The sequence below is a fragment of the Sus scrofa genome, chromosome 4 (genome assembly GCF_054392235.1).
Source record: "Sus scrofa isolate SSC_HxYL_T2T_F1_AM1 chromosome 4, Sscrofa_HxYL_maternal_Yorkshire_Landrace_v2.0, whole genome shotgun sequence".
Classification (NCBI taxonomy): domain Eukaryota; kingdom Metazoa; phylum Chordata; class Mammalia; order Artiodactyla; family Suidae; genus Sus; species Sus scrofa.
The window spans coordinates 117571211-117591392 of record NC_139386.1 but is presented as its reverse complement, the minus strand read 5'-3'; the positions used below and the strand labels follow the sequence as shown (position 1 = coordinate 117591392).

Below are 20182 nucleotides of genomic sequence, written 5' to 3'. Positions count from 1 at the left end.
ATGCCTTTTATTCTTCAGCACCTCTTGTCTAACCAGATTTCTCATGGGTGTAGTAAACTGGTCAGAGTACCATCATATGCCCACTACAATCTCGGACAATGCATTATCTCAAATTTATAAGCTCCTATTTTTATTTTATGGTCATGGTACTCTAGTCTCCCCTGTAAGCTTTAGAAACAGAAAAGGGCTATTTTTAATATTAACTAAAAGAACCAGCAGTTTAGTGAGTCGTGTAATCTGGTGCTTCACTGTGGGTAAGTTTAGGGTCTCAAGTAAGGTTTAAATGGAACTTTCAGAGGGTTTTTAAAATGCCATAAGGATGTCTAAGTCATTTATTGCAAAATATATACAAAAGCTTTCTCGTCTTTTGTCCATCAATTTTTGGAACAAACACATTGCCTGATATATTTTTTGAAAAGATCTTTAGGATCCCAGAGTCAGTGAAGAATTGATCAAGATCTGTTTTTATTTTACACTCCCAAAATAAAAACTATTAATTCTTTCAAGAACAAAAGTTAGGCAAGGATACCCTCCACCCCATCAACCAGGGCCCATATTAGGAATTCAGTATGGAGGTACCTTAGAAATCTATACATAGAACTACCATATGACCCAGCAGTCCCACTCTTGGGCACATATCCAGACAAAACTTTCCTTAAAAAAGATACATACACCTGCATGTTCATTGCAACTCTATTCACAATAGCCAAGACATGGAAACAACCCAAATGTCCATCGACAGTTGATTGGATTCAGAAGATGTGGTATATATACACAATGGAATACTACTCAGCCATAAAAAAGAATGGCATAATGCCATTTGCAGCAACATGGATGGAACTAGAGACTCTCATACTGAGTGAAGTGAGTCAGAAAGATAAATACATATGATATCACTTATAACTGGAATCTAATATACAGCTCAAATGAACCTTTCCACAGAAAAGAAAATCATGGACTTGGAGAATAGACTTGTGGTTGCCCCAGGGGGAAGGGGTGGGGGGAGGGATCGGGAGCTTGGGGTTAATGGATGCAAACTATTGCTCTTGGAATGTATTTACAATGAGATCCTGCTGTGTAGCACTGAGAACTATGTCTAGATACTTACAACACGACAATGGGAGGAAAAATTATGTATACATGTATGTGTAAATTGGTCCCCATACTGTACAGTGGAAATAAATAAATAAACAAAATTTTTAAAAAGAGGAACTCAATATACTGTGAAATAATTAGCTCAGGAGCCATATGGAAACCTGACCTCTTGATTTTCAGGGTGGTTTCCTGCAGTCTTAACACCCTTTCTTTCATTGTTGCTTCTCCTGTAATACAGGAATCCAAACACAAGTTGGCTGTCTTTGGTGGTCTGTTGATGTGTTGCTGCTTTTAAAAGATTATAAGCAGATACCTATTTCACATTGAACTTTGACCATGGCTTAGCTTATAAGAATACATCTTCTGAAAATATTTTTGCTTAACAGGGAAAACTAGCATCAGACTCTGGGTTTTATGCATGAAAGAAGAGGAAGTAGAAGGCTAGAAATGTTGGAGCCTTCTCTTTTCTTAGTAGGATTAAGATCAGACCAGCCCCATTTGATATTTGAAGCTCTAGGCTTTTGCAAGAAGACTGTGCTTAATAATAGAAGTGATGATAGTAGTAGCTTGTATTTATTAAGTGCTTATTACAGATGAGGTGCTGTGTTCAGATAAATTTTAAATGTGTGTAAAATACACTCCCATTAACCATGCCTTAAATAAAGTAGTCTATTTCTCTCCCCTTGCAGTTGGAAGGTAGGTGCTCCAGCTGGAATGGTGGCTCAGTTCCACACACCCACCTGAACCCACCTTCCCCTGACTGCAGTGGAGGTTGTCTGAGAGCCCTGGTTCCACCATCCAGGGCTACTCCCAGAGTCCTCGTGATCCAGGATGGCTCAATACCACCTGCATGTTCCTGGAACTAAGTGAGAAATGGGGGAAGGAGTGCAGGCCTGGCAGGGGGTGTCCCAGACACCATTCCTGCTATTTAATAACCCCTTGCCTGGGATGTAGTCACATGGTCACATGTAGCTCGAGGAAGTGCTGGGAAATGTAGTCCATGTGACTAGCTAAAACTCTTCTGGTGTGGAAAAAGAAAGACTAGATTAATTAGCAATTTCGAATTCATTGTACTGTATCATTCAACCCTGCCAGCAACCTCTAAGGTAAGTATTATACTATTCTTGTTGTACAAAGGAGTAAAATGAGCCTTAAGAACTTGCCTAAGCTTCCTGCTAACACTAGACTACCTGACCCAGAGCCCAAACTCTTATCCAATGTTTTCTGTCATCTCTTTTGGATAAATACCCTGTTTCATTTATTTTTTCATTTATCTAGTGAACAATTTAGTGGGTTTTAGTATATTCAAAAAGTTGTCGGCCGTCGGCACTATTGAAGTCCAGAACATTTTCATCACTCTAAAAGAAGCCCTGTCCATTAAGCAGTCACCTCCTATTTGTTCCTCTTCCCACTCCTGGTAATCACTCATCTGCTTTTGTCTGTATAGACTTGCCTATTCTGGGTGCTTCATATAAAGGAAAATATGTATTATATGGCCCTTTGTGTCTGGCTTCTTTGATTTGGCAGAATATGTTCAAGGTTTATCCACATAGTGATGGGTACCAGCGCTTCATTACTTTGTTTTTTTAATGTTATCTCCATTTTGTTTGTTCATTCATCAGCTGAAAGACATTTGGGTTGTTTCCAGTTTTTGGCAATGTTGCTATGAACATTTGTGTACGAGTTTTTCTATTGCTGTGTTTTCAGTCCTCCTGGGTTAAATACCTAGGAATAGAATTGTTTGATCATATGGTAATTGTATGTTTACCTTTTTGAGGAACTGCCAGACTGTTTGCCAAAGTGATTGTGCAATTTTACATTTGTACCAGCAATATGTGAGGGTTCCAACTTCTCAGTGTCATTACCAACATTTGCTGGTATCCATCTTTTTTCTTCTTTTGTCTTTTTAGGGTCTCGCTCATGGTATATGGAAATTCCCAGGCTAGGGGTCAAATCCGAGCTCCAGCTGCCACAGCCACAGCAATGTGGGATCCGAGCCACATCTGCGACCTACATCATGGCTCATGGCAATGCCGGATCCTTTAACCCACTGAGCAAGGCCAGGGATTGAACCGTGTCCTCATGGATGCTAGTCAGGTTTGTTATCACTGAGTTGTGATAGGAACTCTCATCTTCTTAAATTATAATCATCCTAGTGGATGTGAAGTGGTATCTCACGTTGGTATTAATTTTCATTTCTCTAATGACCAATGAGCGTTTTTTAATGTACTTACTGGTACGTACCAGCCATTAGCATGTATCTTCTTTGGAGAAACATCTATTTAGATCCTTTGTCCATTTTCTAGTTGGGTTGTCATTTTATTAATAAATTATAAGAGTTCCTCCTAGGGATCTCTCTTGTGGTGCATTGGGTTAAGGATCTGGCATTGTCACTGCATGCAGCGGCTTGGGTTGCTGTTGTGGCTGGAATTTGATCTCTGGCCCTGGGACTTCCACAAGCTGTGGGCGTGGCAGGAAGAGAGAGAGAGAGAGAGAGAAAGAAAGGAAGGAAGGAAGAAAAGAAAGAAAGGAAGAAATAAAAGAAAGGAAGAAAGGAAGAAAGAGAAAGAAATTTCCAAATCAAATATAACTTTAAAAAAAAAGAGTTCCTGGAGTTCCCATCGTGGCGCAGTGGTTAACGAATCCTACTAGGAACCATGAGGTTGCAGGTTCAATCCCTGGCCTTGCTCAGTGGGTTAAGGATCTGGCACTGCCATGAGCTGTGGTGTAGGTCGCAGACGCAGCTCGGATCCCGCATTGCTGTGGCTGTGGTGTCGCCAACGGCTACAGCTCCAATTAGACCCCTGGCCTGGGAACCTCCATATGCCAAGGGAGCAGTCCTAGAAAAGGCAAAAAAAAAAAAAAGGAGTTCCTCATATGTTCTGGAAATAAATGTATATATTCAGTCTGTGAGTACAGCTAGAACCTTGGTGCTAGTCAGGTTTAGGACAGAGATTTCCGAACAATACCGTGGAAGGGAGAAGCTTTGCATAAGGATCTCTCCTGTGATTTTAGTTTTCTGGTTCATCAGGGTTTGACACCTGGTGAGCTCCGCAGTCCTTTCAAACCTTTACTGTACCTAGAGAGTTGGTGAAAATCCAGATGTTTATTCATTGTTAGAATGGAGGTGGGAGGCTTGGGATTTCTAACAAGCCCTCAGGTGATCCGGCATCTGCTCCACGGACCACATCTTGAGTAGCAAGTATTAGAGTACAAGTATTAGTATCACTGTTTAGAACCACAGGTCTAATTCTCCTGTGAACCAGTTTCCTTTGTTCTTCCTCAAATAAAGTGATGTACTAGAAAGAGGCTGGCTTTTGCAATTGACTCTTGGCTACCACTTACCAGCTCTGTGTTTCCTTGAGCAAGTTATTTTACTATTCTCAGCCACTTTCCACATCTATAAATCACACTCATACCTCCTTCTCGAAGTGGTGACGAGGATGAGGTGAAATAACATACATAACGCATCTATTTCTGTCCCAGGGCCATAGTAGGCTTCGGTAAGTGTTAATATTTTTTTTTTCACCTGCCTTCAATGTTAGGGGCTATGCAGGCTGTACCTCCGAGTGTTCATTACAAATACATCCTCATCAATGTAGAAACAATTCAGTGTTACTGCCCTGCATCCTGATATTGTCATGATTAAATAGAGTATTTAATGATCTGTAGTTAGTCCAGGTATGTTTAACCTTCTTTACTCAACATATTGCGTCTTCTTGGAGATTAGGACTCTACGTTTCTTCTCTTTGAATCAGGAGAACCCTCACAGGGTTATCCATAGAATGTGTTATTTATTAAAGCTTACAGAATGAAATCAGACAGCCCATTCTGATAGCAGCAGTAGCTATAGTAACTACAGAAATGGTGGCGATAATTGAAACTAGCATTTATTAATAACTTTTCATTATGCTAAGAGTATGTATGGATTATCTCATTCAGGACCCAGAACTGCTCTTTGAAGCACATTCATTATTGTCCCTGTGGTGTCTGAGGCCTGGCCATACTTAGGAAGACAGTATGCCTTCTGCAGTGGTAAGAGCACAATTCTGCAGGCTGGCTGCCCATAGTTCAAATCCCTGCTCTAGCTCATACTGCCTGGGAACCTTGGATTTCATCATCCCTCAATACCCAAATGTCTATAGTTATTGATAGCGCCAATTTCATAGGATTATTTTGAAGTTTGTCTGAAATAATGTGTGAAATATGCAAAAAGCTCATAACATAATATTTTTAGCAGGTGTTCGGAAGTCCTTAGTCAAGGTTAGCGCTGTTTATTTCTTTGTTAAGTCACTCGTCCATGACCTCACGGCAAATAACTGGCACAGGCAGATTTGGAACCCAGGCCATCGGATTCCAGTGTCATAACTCATAATCTCTAAGTCATTTTGCTGCAGGTGTCCCATTTCAAATAATGTATTGAGGTAGAAATCAAAAATTCATGTGCCAAAGTGCAAAAAGAAAGGTGAAGGGGCTGCAGAGGAGAAAAAGTCTGTGAGAGGTGTTTTATGATTTATCACCTTTAGAAAAAGACATCTCCAAATCACTGATATTTGTGCTCACTCATTTTCTACAAGTATTTATGTAGCTAGTGCCAATCCAATGCAAGGGCTACAACCAAAGGTTTGTTGTGCCTGAAATTTACATCCTTTGGGAGGGTTGACTATTAAGGAAAAACCTTCATTAATTAAAACTGTATCATCTTATTTGTGAAAATAATACAAAAGCATATGACTATGTGAACACAGTGCTAGGGACCTTCTTAAGGTTTTGGAAGGGTCTCGATGCTTAAATTTCATTCACTTCAGGGTGAATTCTCCTATGGCATAAAAACAGCCCCAAAGCAGCAAGCCTGTTTTCCTCTTAAAAACAAAGGGCCGGTTTTGAACTTCTTTGTCTTGGTGCCTTTATTTGAAACACTACTAATAGTCTACATGTACAGACCTCTAACTCACAGGAAACTGGCAGGTAACGTGCTTCCCAGAAGAAATATATAAAGTTATATATATAAACAGACAGGCTGTATGGGTCCTTCATACCTACCGGCAGGTGGCACAGATCTAAATGTTGGAGCCTTCTTATAAGCAAGATTAAATTGACTCGTGACAGCTGGTCACTAAAACACAGGAAGTGCAGACCTGGTTGAAGGCACTTTTTCATTAAGTTTGCATCACAGTACAGAGCTCACTTTTTTTTTTTAAGTCTGTCTTAGCAATGCCCTTATTTGAACATGCGTGTGATTTGTCATTTACATAAGTGGATCATTGTGAAATAAGCAAGTCAGTCTTATCTGCAGCGTCTTGGTGTGAGTTCTGTATGTGTAAACAGAATTGGTGAATAGGCTCAGCTCTCCAGAACATCAGATATCTAACTGCTAGCAAAGCCTGTTAGGTCTCTACTTGTGCAGGTTCTCCCCCGCCTAATGTGACGGCAGGCGTGGCAGCTGGATGGCCATGGAAATGGATAATGAATCTGTCAGAGACAAGTGGATGTCACGGAAGTCTGCCCTCCACCCCATCACAAGGCTGGAGGTCGTAACACCAGGAATTGAGAGCAATCTCTCAGCATTGTGAAATCCATTTTTTTTCCTGTTGGTGGAAAAACCACTCTGGCAGAAGCTCTAAATAAAAGATTTTAGCGTCCGATTGGAATGAGGTGATGAGAAAATGGAAGAGAACCATTTCCAGACAGGCTAACATTGTGATGCCTCAGCGTCCACTTTCACAAACTCGGCCCTGCCACAGCAGTTGTCACAGGGACTGAAGAGAGACAGCTCAGAAGCCAAGCTAGGTCAGCAGATTTACTGCTCAGACCAGCTATAGTTGTAGCCAGTGCCCAAGCAACCCTGCGACAGTTCACCTGAACCAGGTGACCATCTTTACATGGGGAGCGGAAGTTAAAAGATGCACATTCCAGGAGCTCCCCCTCGAGGCTCAGCGGTAACAACCCTGACTAGTATCCATGAGGGTGCCGGTTTGATCCCTAGCCCCACTCAGTGGGTTAAGGATCTGGCATTACCATGAGCTGCAGTGTAGGTTGCAGACCTGGCTCAGATCTGGCATTGCTGCAGCTCCAATTCAACCCCTAGTCCAGGAACTTCCATATGCTGCAGGTGTGGGCCTAAAAAGAAAACGGGAAAAAAAAAAAAAAGATGTCCATTCCAGAATAATTATGCTACACAGATGCTCTGCTTTTCCTCTCTTAAGTTATCTTATTCTCCTGGGTCTTTTAGGCATTTTTTTTTTTTTTTAGAATAGTTCTTGTGTTAGGCTTCAGACATTTGACAGATCTTCTGGAGTTTAAATTAAATTGGGTTTACAAGGTCTCACCAATTTTATAGAGTTATGAAAACCAGTGCTAAGAGTACATGGCAATTTTCAGCCCACAGTGCTTGATTAAGTACAATGCCCCTTAATTCTCTATTTTTAGTCCATTAATGTGCTCATCATTGTAGAACATGCACATGAAGTTCCTGCTTTCGGGAAGTTTGGTTGTTTATTGGTCACTTGTTTATTTGTCAGACATTTTCACAATACTTATTATGTGCCAAGTACCTTGACACATGCTAACGATATTACACTAAGCAAGTCAAATATGACTGCTACTTCCAGGGGCTTGACAGTGAGAGTGACGGGAGAATAAACCACTGCAATACAGCCTAAGTCTATAGCAGAGATAGTGTGGGCTTCAACATGGGAATGGCCTCATTTTGCGTCACAGGAACCCCTAGGAAAGGCCTTCTAGTGGGTCAGAGAAGTTAATTGGCAGTTGTTCTTCGACTATCTCCTAGGAACCAAACACTGAGATTTCCAAGTTGACATCTGAATGGTAAAAAATTATGCAGAAAAAGGAGGTAGAGATATGTTCTAGGCAGAAGGAACAGTTTACCTGAAGGCAAAGTTTGCAGAACTAATTGTACAGATGAGAACGGAAATGGGACACGAGATAGATTTCAAAGAGACTTGTAAACCATGCCATAGATCTTGGACTCTATTCTGAGAATAATGGGAAATCTTTCAATAGTTCTAAGCCAGGGTGACCCAAATATTTTTGTGTAAATGATTGTTTTGATTATTGCGATGTAATTAGACTAAAGAGGAACATGGCTGGAGGCAGTAAGGTCTTTCTAGAAGCCATTGCAATAAACCAGAAAAGATGATGATGGTGATGTCAACTAGAGAAGTGGCAGTGGCTAGACCTGTGTATGTGAGAGTTATCAAGCGAATTTCAGAGTTTGGTGAGAGCCTGAGCAAGGACAAATTAGATACGATAGGAAAGGGTCAGAGATGTCATTCTTGACCAGCTAACGAGAAGGTAGTGCAGTGTACTAAGACAGAAAACACAAAAAGAGGAGGCGGTGGAAGAGGGATGTGCTGAGTTAGACATGCCCAGGAAAGAGATCCACAATAGAGATACAGTATCAGGACTTTTCAGCATGCGGTCGTATAATCTTCATCTTGAGATAATGGAAGAAGAGGGCTCTGTGGATCCTTATGTGTAAAACATAATCCCTGAATCTCTTAAAATGTTTCCAATGTTTGAGTTTATTTTTCATATGTTTATTTTCTTCTGGGGTAAAGAAAATGATGCAAGTTTTCTTTAAAATGCCTATAACTCAGGGAGTTCCGATTGTGGCACAGTGGAAACGAATCCGACTAGGAACCATGAGGTTGCAGGTTCGATGCCTGACCTTGCTCAGTGGGTTAAGGATCTGACATTGCTGTGAGCTGTGGTGTAGGTCACAGACTTGGCTCGGATCTGGCTTTCTGTGGCTGTGGTGCAGGCTGGCAGCTGAAGCTCCACTTAGACCCCTACCCTGGGCATCTCCATGTGCCTAAAAAGCAAAAAATAAAAATAAAAAATTTAAAAATGTTTAAAAAATAAAATGCCTGTAACTCAACGTCAGTTAAGGACTACACAGCAAGCTGAAGGGACAGCCTGGTTAAGCATGCCCAAGGAGAGTCACTTAGGCTCATGCTGGTCAAGAACCCAAAGAAGAGCACATGAAGAGAATACACAGAATAGGATCCTGAAAATGAGCTTGAGAATCCAGCCGGGAGAATGTGTCAGGGGAGAGGGTGCCCACAGAGTCAGATGCTCCTAAGGAGTCAGTTAAGGCAAGGAAAAGTCCATTGGATTTTCCTCAGGAGGTCACGAGTGATGTTGGCAAGAGAGGTGGTAGTTAGGTAGAAACAGTGAGCGAGTGAGAGATGAACAAAAGGAGATGGCAAGTGTAGAAAACAAACACGGAAAGAAATGTGTTAAAGAGGGTAGCCAGAAAAGAAGACTAAGGTACAAAGTAGATACTTTTCTTCCTTAAGATGGTAGAGATGTAATGAATAAAAATTCTAAAAGAAGGGCCTTAAGTACCATCCAACCAAACCAAACATACAGAAACATTTAAGGGAATCAGAAGCCTAGAGATTAGGGTGTCTACAGTGGGCAGGATAGATATCAGAAAAGATGCAGATTGAGCTGAGCCTTGAATGATTAAAAAGCCTTTGGACAGGTGAAGATGAACCTGAACCTTTAATTGAAGGAAATCTGAGAAGATAAGACTAAATATTCATCTATTCCTCTTTCATTTCATTACGTTATTCGAAGAATATAGTCTGTAGAATGGAAATTGACTGTAACTCAGAGAATGACTACCAGTATGAAGGTATTAATAGTTACAAGATATATAATCCAATTTATAATTATTACTTGAATTCTTGGTCTTTACACATGAATCCAGCATATTCTTTGGGGTCACAGTGTTCATTTCCTCATTTGAAATTTTTAACACCAGATAGAGAGCTGAATCAGTATAAGCTGGTGCTTCTAGCACTTAGGTTTCTAACATCTTCCATATATATAAACACACCCATAAATAAAGGTGCTAATGGGGGAAGGAGAAAGAGCCTTTAATAAGTAACTTAGCACATAAAACTCAGCCTGTAGGAGAATGTTATAAGATCTAGCTCATAATTAAACACTGTTTCACTTAACTGGATTTTTTCTCTTTTTAAAAGATTGTACAAGTGTTCATTTTTAAAGAATCCGTTTATATGTTGAAAGTTGAATAGGTATGGTTTAAATAGTAGTCTTTCAGCTTATTATAATTTATAACTAGACAAAGGGCAGAGTGTAGCTATAAGTATACACACTGTAGTCAAGCCCTGAGGAAGCTGAGATTGGGTCTTATCCAGAGAGGTTTGAGTGGGTGGCCATTGCTTTAGGGGCTGTACCTTTTAGTTAGAAAAGGGCCCAGCATCTCTCGGTAATAGTCTTAGCCACTCCTTTGCTCCCTTGTCATAAGAATGGGTCAGTGTTCCAAACAGACCATCAGTGCACAAGAAAGAAACTTGGATGGTGCATTATAGACATTGCAGAAACCAACAGCAGTTGTTAAAGAATCTTATTTTCCTTCCTTAGAAAGAATATTGTTACTCTTCACAGTTCATGAGATCTTCCACAAAAGAAAACACATGTAAACACTACAATATTTCTTTGTCATTGTGAATCTTGGCTTTCTGTATTTTTGTCCTAGTTCCTGGAAGAGGCCAGACTAGTTTTAAAATGCACGTGCACACGCTTCAGGTTCTGACTCTGACAGAGCTTGGCCCTTTTTCCCCAGGCCTGGGTAGCTGGATTCTCTCCTTTGTGTGAACACATGTCTACCCATGTGCATTGTTCTGACCTCTGGATGTGGACATTCTGTGGACCTAGGTTTTACTTCTCCAGAGGATGCGACTCATACTTGCAATTTATAACTTGCTACCTTAACAAATATCAAGTTGGCCTTTGCAGTTTTACAGTCAAAAACTTTGGATATGGGAATGCATTTTTTGTGGAAATTGCATATTCCATTGTTGCCTCTCATATATCAAAGCTTTATTCATGGGCACCAGAGCAAGGCCTTAGCTAATGACCTCAAACTCCTGCCACACATAGGTTTTTATTGTCTGTGATGCTAGCAATTTTTTCTAAGTCATTTGACCCATTTATGAGAGCCTTTGTGATTATTTTACGTGAGTGGGAAGTCTCAGAACTACTAAGATTAGTTAGAGGTCTTGGTGGAAAAACTCATCTGCCTGAGAAATGTCATTTCCAAGCCTAGAATTGAGAACACTTGATTATAACCTCTTGGGGGTCTATAAAATAAGTCTGAATAGCAAATTGTCTCAATGATTTTCTTTGTAAACAAATAAAAATTGTTGTCCTGGGGAAGTTCCCATGTGATGCAATGCGTTAAGAATCCAATGTTGCCACAGGTCATAACTTCGGTGCAGGTTCAATCCCTGACCCAAGAGTTTCTGCATGCCACAGGTACAGCCCAAAAGAAAAGAAAAGAAAAAGACAAAGAAAAGAATTGTTGTTCTGGCTCAAGGAAAACCAAGAGCTGGCATTGTTCTTCAAACCCAGATACATCCTGGTGGATTTGGTAACAGCACAGGAAAAGCTCTCCTAGTGGCAGTCTTTGGGGTTTTTTGGTTTGGCTGGTTTTCTTTTATTTCTTTCTTTCTTTTCTTTTCTTTTTTTTTTTTTTTTTTTTTTTTTTGCCACACCTGTAGCATATGAAAGTTCCCAGGCCTAGGGGTTAGGCTGAGGCCTACACCATGGCCATGGCAACTTCAGATCTGAGCCACATCTGTGGATCCTTAACCCCCTGATCGAGACCTCAGGGAGACTATGTCAGGTTCTTAACCCGCTGAGCCACAGCAGGAACTCCCCATGGCAGTAGTTTGTCTGTTGGGAAATCCTTAATTTTGGAACACAGTTGTCTTAGAGGAACGTCAGACCCACTGCACTAACTGGCATTAAAATCCTTCAAAGTGTGGTGTGAGGATAGTGTATCATAATCCCAATCCCACCTCAAGGGCACTTGAAAAGATTCTGAGGATGGGACCCACAAGTCTACCCTTTTACCAAGAGCCTCTGTAGCACTCAAGCACTGTAGGCTGTGAGAGCCACAACCCAAGGAGATAGATGGGTAAAGCCTCAGTGATCACCAAGACTGTCTTGACTTAACAATGAACTCTTGTCTTTCCTCTGCCTAGGTGCAAATGTAATCTCCATGCCACTGTGTGTGTGTATGACAACAGCAAACTGACCTGTGAATGTGAGCACAACACTACAGGTCCAGACTGTGGGAAATGCAAGAAGAATTATCAGGGCCGACCTTGGAGTCCAGGCTCCTACCTCCCCATCCCCAAAGGCACCGCAAATACCTGTGAGTAACTTTGCTTGGTAAAACCGTATTTTATGCACCATAAGCTAATTCCTTCCAATTTCATTTGCAATTATACTTTTACTCCTCTTACCAGTAGTCCCATTCCTCTTCACAGTGCAGCTAAACCATTAGTTCCTTTTTATACCACTTGTAAGCATATTTTAGCACTTGGATCACTTGTTAAATCGAGTTGTCCAACATATACATGAATGTGTCAGGAATTGATGGAAACCACAGGAGAAATTTTTTCTAAGTGGATGAAACAGGAGATGCTTTTCTTCCTTCCCCAAATTAATTTCCTACTCCAACTACAAAGGCATTCAGAAATTCCAACTCTAACTGAATTTTACCTAGAAACTACTCTCAGAAATTCTCTAAATGTTTACAATCCCATTTCCCATACTGGGTAACCTAAGAGAGATGCTTTGTCTAGAAGATACTTCCCTCTCCAAGTTTAGCCTATGGCCTCACTTTGCCCAGTGAAGTGGTTGGCTTTTTCCAGACTCTAGCAGTTGGGGTCATGCCTGGCCTGGATCTTGTTGGTAGAGGCCGCCTTTTGATAAACAGTGTGACTGTAAGCCTGCAGGGGCCACAATAAGAAAAGGAATGTTTGTGTGCGTGTGACGAGAGCACAGGCATTATCTGTGTTCATAGGAACCATGACAGATGCCCCATTAGCACTCACACGCGTGCCCCTCTGAAATCCCCGAACATCGCTAGGAAAACATGTTCTGATATGCTCAAGGAAAGAAGTGATGACTTCCAGGGTAAATGGCACAATCCCATGCATGTACCAGTTTGTCACTCACAAAAGCCCAAGATATGGCCTTTTTTAAAAGTAAAGAAAGGGAGAGGTTGAGAATATAAGCATTCAAGTGAGAAGTAACAGAAACAGCCGTACAGTGAACAGTGGGAGAATGAGAACTTGAAAAGCCACTGGCTCCGTGTAAGGCTAAGAATGTTATCAGACACTTCAAAGCAGCAGCTGTGAGAAACCAAAACCTAAAAATGCATATCACAGGAACCAGGACCTTATCAAGTTAAATATAAGAGTAATGGATTGAGTAACAAGCCATGAAGTATGGGGGCATGAAATTATGATAAAATTTCTATGAAGCAGGAAAAAAAAAATCCTCCAAAGGTTAAAAAAAAAATTCCCTTCTTATAAGGATATTTCGTTTCTTTCTGTGTTAAAGAAAAAAAAAAAAAACACCTGACAATCTAGCTCCTAAAATTAATACATAAAGCCCAGTTGAGCAGAAATGCTGGGTTTTTGTAAGGCAATTTTATTAGTAGAGACTCCATGGGCTTTCCTCAATTTTTGGGAGCAACAGACTCATGAATTCAGAAGGAATCTCCTGAGGTTATTTGCTGCAATGCTGAGACTAGCTACCTAAGAATTCCTGTCATCACAGTTGTCAAATTTAGTGTAGTCTTCCCCAAATGAACATGGCTCAGATTTCAGTTTTTGGTGTCTGCTCCTTCTTTAGTAGGACAGGAAGGAAGAGAGCAAAGTTCCCAAAAAGTTGCTGGCATTCTGACTCATCCTTTGGGGAGGCCGACATGTCAAGGCTACCAGGAGGGCAGCTGGGATAGACTGCTGCCGAAGCCTTTGGCTTCTGTTTTAACACGATGCTTCAAAGTCTTTTTTATCTCAGGACATTTTCACTAGAAGGACCTTCTGGTACCAGCCAAGCTTTTTCACTGGAATGGATTCCTTGTTATATTCTCCATGGAAATGATTTACATACCCCTAATTTTTTGCAGATGACAGACCAGCAGTTCACTCCCTGGCCAGAGGAAAGCTACTTCTTTCAACTTGTCTTATGGATTCCCTTAGCTTTAACTGGCCTTCTCTAGATTTTTCCCCATCTTCTGTTAAAATAGGAAGATGACAGATGGACACAGTGGCCGAGGAGTTTCAAGTCAGTGTTTTAACCCTCAATATGGCAGAAACTAGATTAAAGATTTTTAAATCATCTGCAGTGGTCCAATCTTGCAGTGGAAAGAACCCCTTAAACTAAACCTCTGACATATCATCAGCCTGCCTACAAATGTCTAAGGATGGAAGTAAGCAATTTAGTGGTTTAGTACACAGGTTCCAGGATTAAATACCAGTTCATCCATTCACTAGCTGTATGACCTTGAGAAAGTAAAGTAACCCCTTCAACACTCAGTTTCCCATTTGTAATGTGAGAATACTAACAGTTCTTACTTCATACAGATTTTGAGAGAAGTAATAAACTAATGTGTGTGATGTGTTTAGCATAACACCTGTCACAAAATAAGTATTCTAAAATAATTTTTATTTTTAGGATTATTTTCATAAGGCAGACTTGTCAATGACTGGACAGTTTTAATTATTATAAAACTGATTTTTTAACATCAATCTTAAGGGTCCTAATTTCTAACCGCTTTTTCTTTTCGAGTCATAAAAGACTACGTGGACCCCAGTTTCTTTCTTCATGTTAACATCATCAGCTCCATTTTTCATGTGGTATGATTTTCAAATCTCTTACCTTGTTGTTTGCCACAGAAGTCCTCTAATTTTTTTAGTATGGACATTTAAGCCAAACGCAAGACGTCTAGCTCTCTTATGATTCTCATTTCTTATTGGCTTTTTCTTACACACATGTGTACATGCACACGTGTATACATGGCCCCAGGTGGTGCTTTACAAGTCAGTTATTAAGAGTTCCTGCCGTGGCTCAGCAGTAACAAACCTGACTAGTATTCATAAGGGTGTGGGTTTGATCCCTGGCCTTGCACAGTGGATAAAGGATCTGGCATTGCCATGGCTGTGGTGTAGGTCGCCAGCAGCTACAGTTCCAAATCAACCCCTAGCCTGGGAACATCCATACGTCGCATGTGTGGCCCTTTAAAAAAAAAAGAAAGAAACCAAAGAAACAAAAAAAAAAAAAAAAAGAGGGACACTTGGGATGCGCTATATCCTAATACAAAACCTAAGATGTGAAAGGGAATGTTTCCAGTCTCTAACCCTCCACATCAACTCCTCTGGGGCCTAAAAATATCACCTATATTGGATAATCTCTGAATACAGCAGAATCTCAAGCAGCCTGCATCATTTCAAAAACTTTTTTATATGAAATGTTCTGTCAATTTCTGCTGTATAGCAAAGTGACCCAGTTATACACTTATATACATTCTTTTTTTTTTTTTCACATTATCCTCCATCATGTTCCATCACAAGCGATCAGATATGGTTCCCTGTGCTATACAGCAGGATCTCATTGCTTATCCGCTCCAAATGCAAGCATTTAGTAGATACAGCCTCATCTTTGAATAGGAAGATCAACTGCTGCCCACTCTGAGCATAAGAACTAAGAGGGTTTCATTTGATCAGAAAATTAGAGTATCTCCCGTCAAAAATACTCTCACTCAGAAGGTCTCTACACTGGGACCTCACTGGGAATCCCATGGCTTGGAAGCCCTCAATTCTGGAGCAAATCCGAAGCCACTTTTGTGTGGAGCCTATAGAGCCAGGAGGGAAGAACACAGAGCCCCAGCACTCTAAAATATTGCCCCCCCAATCTGTGAGACACATCACTTTTCCCTATGCTCTCCACTATAGATAACAGACTCCCGACAGAGATAGAGGTAATAACTCCTGATGACATTTTTATCCACGTGCTTTTTTATTGAAGGCCCAGTGTGTTTTCTTAGTTTTTTAAAGTCATATGCATGTGTATAAATATATTTCCTTATTTTTCTATAAAACTTATGTTTTATCTGTAAGACATCTATCTTTTTCTCCTTATTGATCTTCACTATATTTTTGATAGAATTAGATTTTGAATGTCCCTTGAATTTCATTTCTGCCTTCCATGTACTTAGCCACTCTGTCCAACTTCATGCTTAATCATGATTCTCTTGATTCCCATTGTCCAGGTAATGAATAAAATTTTGATCCTTCTTTAAATTCTGATCCCTATGGAATAACACACAGTATTTTTAACTTCATGCTTAATCATGATTCTCTTGATTCCCATTGTCCAGGTAATGAATAAAATTTTGATCCTTCTTTAAATTCTGATCCCTATGGAATAACACACAGTATTTTTCTACATAGAGACTCTGAGCACTCAATAATTAACCTTAAGGAACTATGACTTCAAAAAAGATAATATAGGAGTTCCTGTCATGGCTCAGAGGTTAACGAATCCGACTAGGAACTGTGAGGTTGCAGGTTCGATCCCTGGCCTTGCTCAGTGGGTTAAGGATCCAGCCTTGCTGTGAGCTGTGGTGCAGGTCGCAGACACAGCTCAGATCCCGAGGTGCTGTGGCTTTGGCAGCTATAGCTCTAATTAGATCCCTAGCCTGGGAACCTCCATATGCTGCAGGAGTGGCCCTAGAAAAGGCAAAAAGACCAAAAAAAATTTTTTAATTAAAAAAAGATAATATAATTATTATCGACACCTCTGCTTACCAAACTGTTCTATGACCCTTAGAAAAATTCCATTGCCAAATAAGTTTGGAAAATGCTGTACATTATACTGACTTTTAGATATTCACATTACCTTATTAAAAACATTTGAGATGGAGTTCTCCTGTAGCACAGCAGTTTAAGGAACTTCCACATGCTGAAAATATGGCCAAAAAAAAAAGGAAAAGAAAATTTGAGAACCCTATGATAAAACAATCTATTTTATCTTGTGTTTCCCAAACTTAATTGTTCATGGAACACTTAATAACTTTCTATAAAACACTCTTTGGGGGACATGCTGCTCTAAATAATTTCTTCAGCCTGCTAATAGAAATGCCATGGAGACAAAGAAAGCCCAGCTATTTCAGCTGTATTCAGTCTTTTACTTTTCTCTTACCTACCTACACAGTCTAATATTCTTCAACGAAAGCAAATTAAATTGGTCTGACATTGACATTATTTGTTTGTTCAGAGACCCACCTTGAATTGTTACACAATATCCAGGGCTCCTCTGAGTGATGGAAAGTAATTTGATGATTGCTCTGTTATTGTTTCTGGTATTAAATTTGCATTGACCAACTTATATTTTCCCAGGTGTGCACGTGTGTGTGTGTCATTATCTAGACAATTTCCTGAGTGCTTTACATGCATTCGTTCATTTTTAACTCACAACAGTTTCATAAGGCAGATTCTCCTACTTTCATGTTACAGACATGAAATCTGGAGACTAAAAGGGGAGAGTATCATGTTTAAGGTTTAGATACCTAACCAGAGTGAGAGGGAAGATTTGAACCCAGGTGTGTCCTAACCCCGAGGACGGCACCCCTCACTGTGTGGGTTCTCAAGTTAAAGTTCAGTGACCTCCTCTGTCCTCTGCTGGGTCATGGACTCCCTTTTGATACCTGTTTGAACAACTCAGTCTTCTCTAAAGCTGCTCTCTCCTACTGTTCTTCTGAGACATTTGCTTGTTATTTCTTTGTCTTCAAAGACTCCCCTTCTACCCTTTCTTTAAATTTTCATGCCCCTCACCCCGCCTCTTCTCAGTCGACAGTTTTTCCCCTCGATATCCCCATCTATTGCTGTGGTTTTAGTTCTTAGTCATATTGGTTTAATACTAATGAACACATGATAGCCTGAATCTTTCTAATGAACCCAGACTAATTTTCTGACTGCCTGTGAACATCTGAAAGTCATCATCTTAGATGCTGAATTCATTCCTTTCCCCCAGATTACCTTTTTCTTCACTGTCTATTGAAATTCAGCTTCTCAATGTAAATGTCTCAGTACAGCCTACCTAGACTATCCCACGCAAAATCAGCTGCTCTTTTCTCTCTCGATTCTTGATAATGTGTGTACACTTACAATTGGTTGACTATAATCAAAATAATAATAATAATGGTAGCTAATATTTATTAAGCTCACCATAGCCTTTTATACTTTCTGAAGTGCTCTATGTACTTTCTTGCATTAAATCCTTATACTATTCCCATGAGTTGTGTTCTGTTTTTATCCCCACTTTACAGCTAAGAAAACATAGGCACATAAAGACCAATATGTAAGTTGCTGCAAGGCCCCACACTGACTATATGACAAAGTGAGTCTTAAACTCAGGTCTTTCTGACTTCAGGAGCTAAAGTATTCTCAATTTAAGAATGGGACCATATCCTATTCTTGACTCTCATGAATTTTTGTGTAAGGAATTATTTGGTGAATGAGTAAGTAAACCTAAGTAGCCCTGAAATGTACATGTGGGTACATTGGCCTCCCGTTGATCAGCCCACATCCCCTGGAATATGAGGCCTTCATTGTTCAGCAGCTCTAACATAAGGGCTTTCAATCTCCCACAAGAAAAGACCTGCTGAGATCTTGGAGAATAAGAGGAAAAAGACTCAGTCTTTTTCATGAGTGCTCATGACCCCATCCAGCCATCTGGAGATGGCATATTGGCTGGCTCATTTTTACCGGTCTCTTAGTGGCATCTTCCTCTCAGAGTTTTAAGTAAATGAACCGAGCTGTTGGGTAAATACATAACAAGATACCTACCAAGTTATTCATGTACAGCCTCTAGTCTACAGTCTCTTATCTGAAGCTTGTGAGACCAGATATGATTTGGAATTCAAAATTTTTAGAATTTTAAAGAGTAATATAGTACATGCACTATATTACAATAACACCCAAAGCAGAACATCAGGTAACACCTCTTAATCACACATCTTAATACTTTTGTAGCAAACCTATGATTAGTTTCTCTAAGGAGGATGGAGGGGAAGACCTCATACCCCTTCCTGTCAGGTATTATCACCATATTAGTTCAGTCACGTTATGTTGTGCTGCAGGTAAATTGGGGGGGGGGACTTTGAATTTTCAGAGTTTTGGGTTTTTGTTTTTTGTTCATTTGTTTGTTTGTTGCTTTTAAGGGCTGCTCCTGCAGCATAAGAAAGTTCCCAGGCTAGGGGTCAAATCAGAGCTGCAGCTGCAGCTCATGGCAATGCTGGATCCTTGACCCACTCAGTGAGGCCAGGGATCCAACCCATATCCTCATGTATACTAATTGGGTTCATTTCCTCTGTGCCATAATGGGAACTCCCTTCAGAGGTTTTTTTTGGGGGGGGGGGTTGTTTGTTTGTTTTTGAGGGTTAGAGATAAGAGATAGAATAGTTGTTAGAGGCCCAAGCTGGACGTCTGGATTCAAATCTCAGCCTCCTTCCCGATTGACCGCGATGATCTTAGGCAAGCTCTTTGTGTTTGAGTTTTTCCCCATCTGTAAAATAAACCTGAGTATTGATCTCATAGGGTGGTCACAAAAATTAAGTGAATTCATACACAGAAGACATTTAGAACAGTGGCAGGCACATAGTAAGCACTCAGTGATGGTAGTGGTTATAATCAGTATGATTTCACTGAAATCAAGACCACAGACCCATCCTGGCCTACGGAGCAATTTCTTCCTCTGGAGGCAGCAACTATGTGGGGAGATGACTTGTGTCTAAATGCCAGTTTTCTCATCCACAATATGAATTAACCATTGTGGTGGTGAGGGTATTTAATTCTTTATGATTTGTGTATTCTCTCCCCTGTACTTATGTCTCCTTGTAGAGCCAGATAATAATCAGAAGGTTACCTAGTGATCATGGGATCAAGAAATGCAAATGACTCAAATGCCAATAACGTCGGGCTGAAACATCTAGACACATCTATCCTACCCCAGGGTCAGCCTCCCAATGCCAACAGAACACTGAGGGTCCAAGAATTTACAGGTCACCCCTCCCTCTTCCCGAGACAGTGCTAGGCCAGCACTGCCACCACTACCTGAGGATGCTCTTCTTTGCAGGCTTTCATCTTCTAACTCACCTTCCAATCTTCAGATATGTTAATACACTAAATTAGGTCAATGCCACTTCTGTCAACTCTGTTGTAGACACTCAGGT

General features: G+C 40.5%; 1 protein-coding gene across 10 annotated transcripts in view; it reads left to right on the top strand.

Annotated features, from left to right (window-relative positions):
* NTNG1 (netrin G1) overlaps positions 1–20182 on the top strand; it is a 319109-nt gene that overhangs the window by 223503 nt on the left and 75424 nt on the right. For all 10 annotated transcript variants that reach the window (XM_021090119.2, XM_085023799.1, XM_085023796.1 and 7 more), the window contains exon 3: positions 12138–12310. In XM_021090119.2, coding sequence (XP_020945778.1) covers positions 12138–12310 — 173 coding nt within the window. The remainder of the gene's footprint in view (positions 1–12137; positions 12311–20182) is intronic.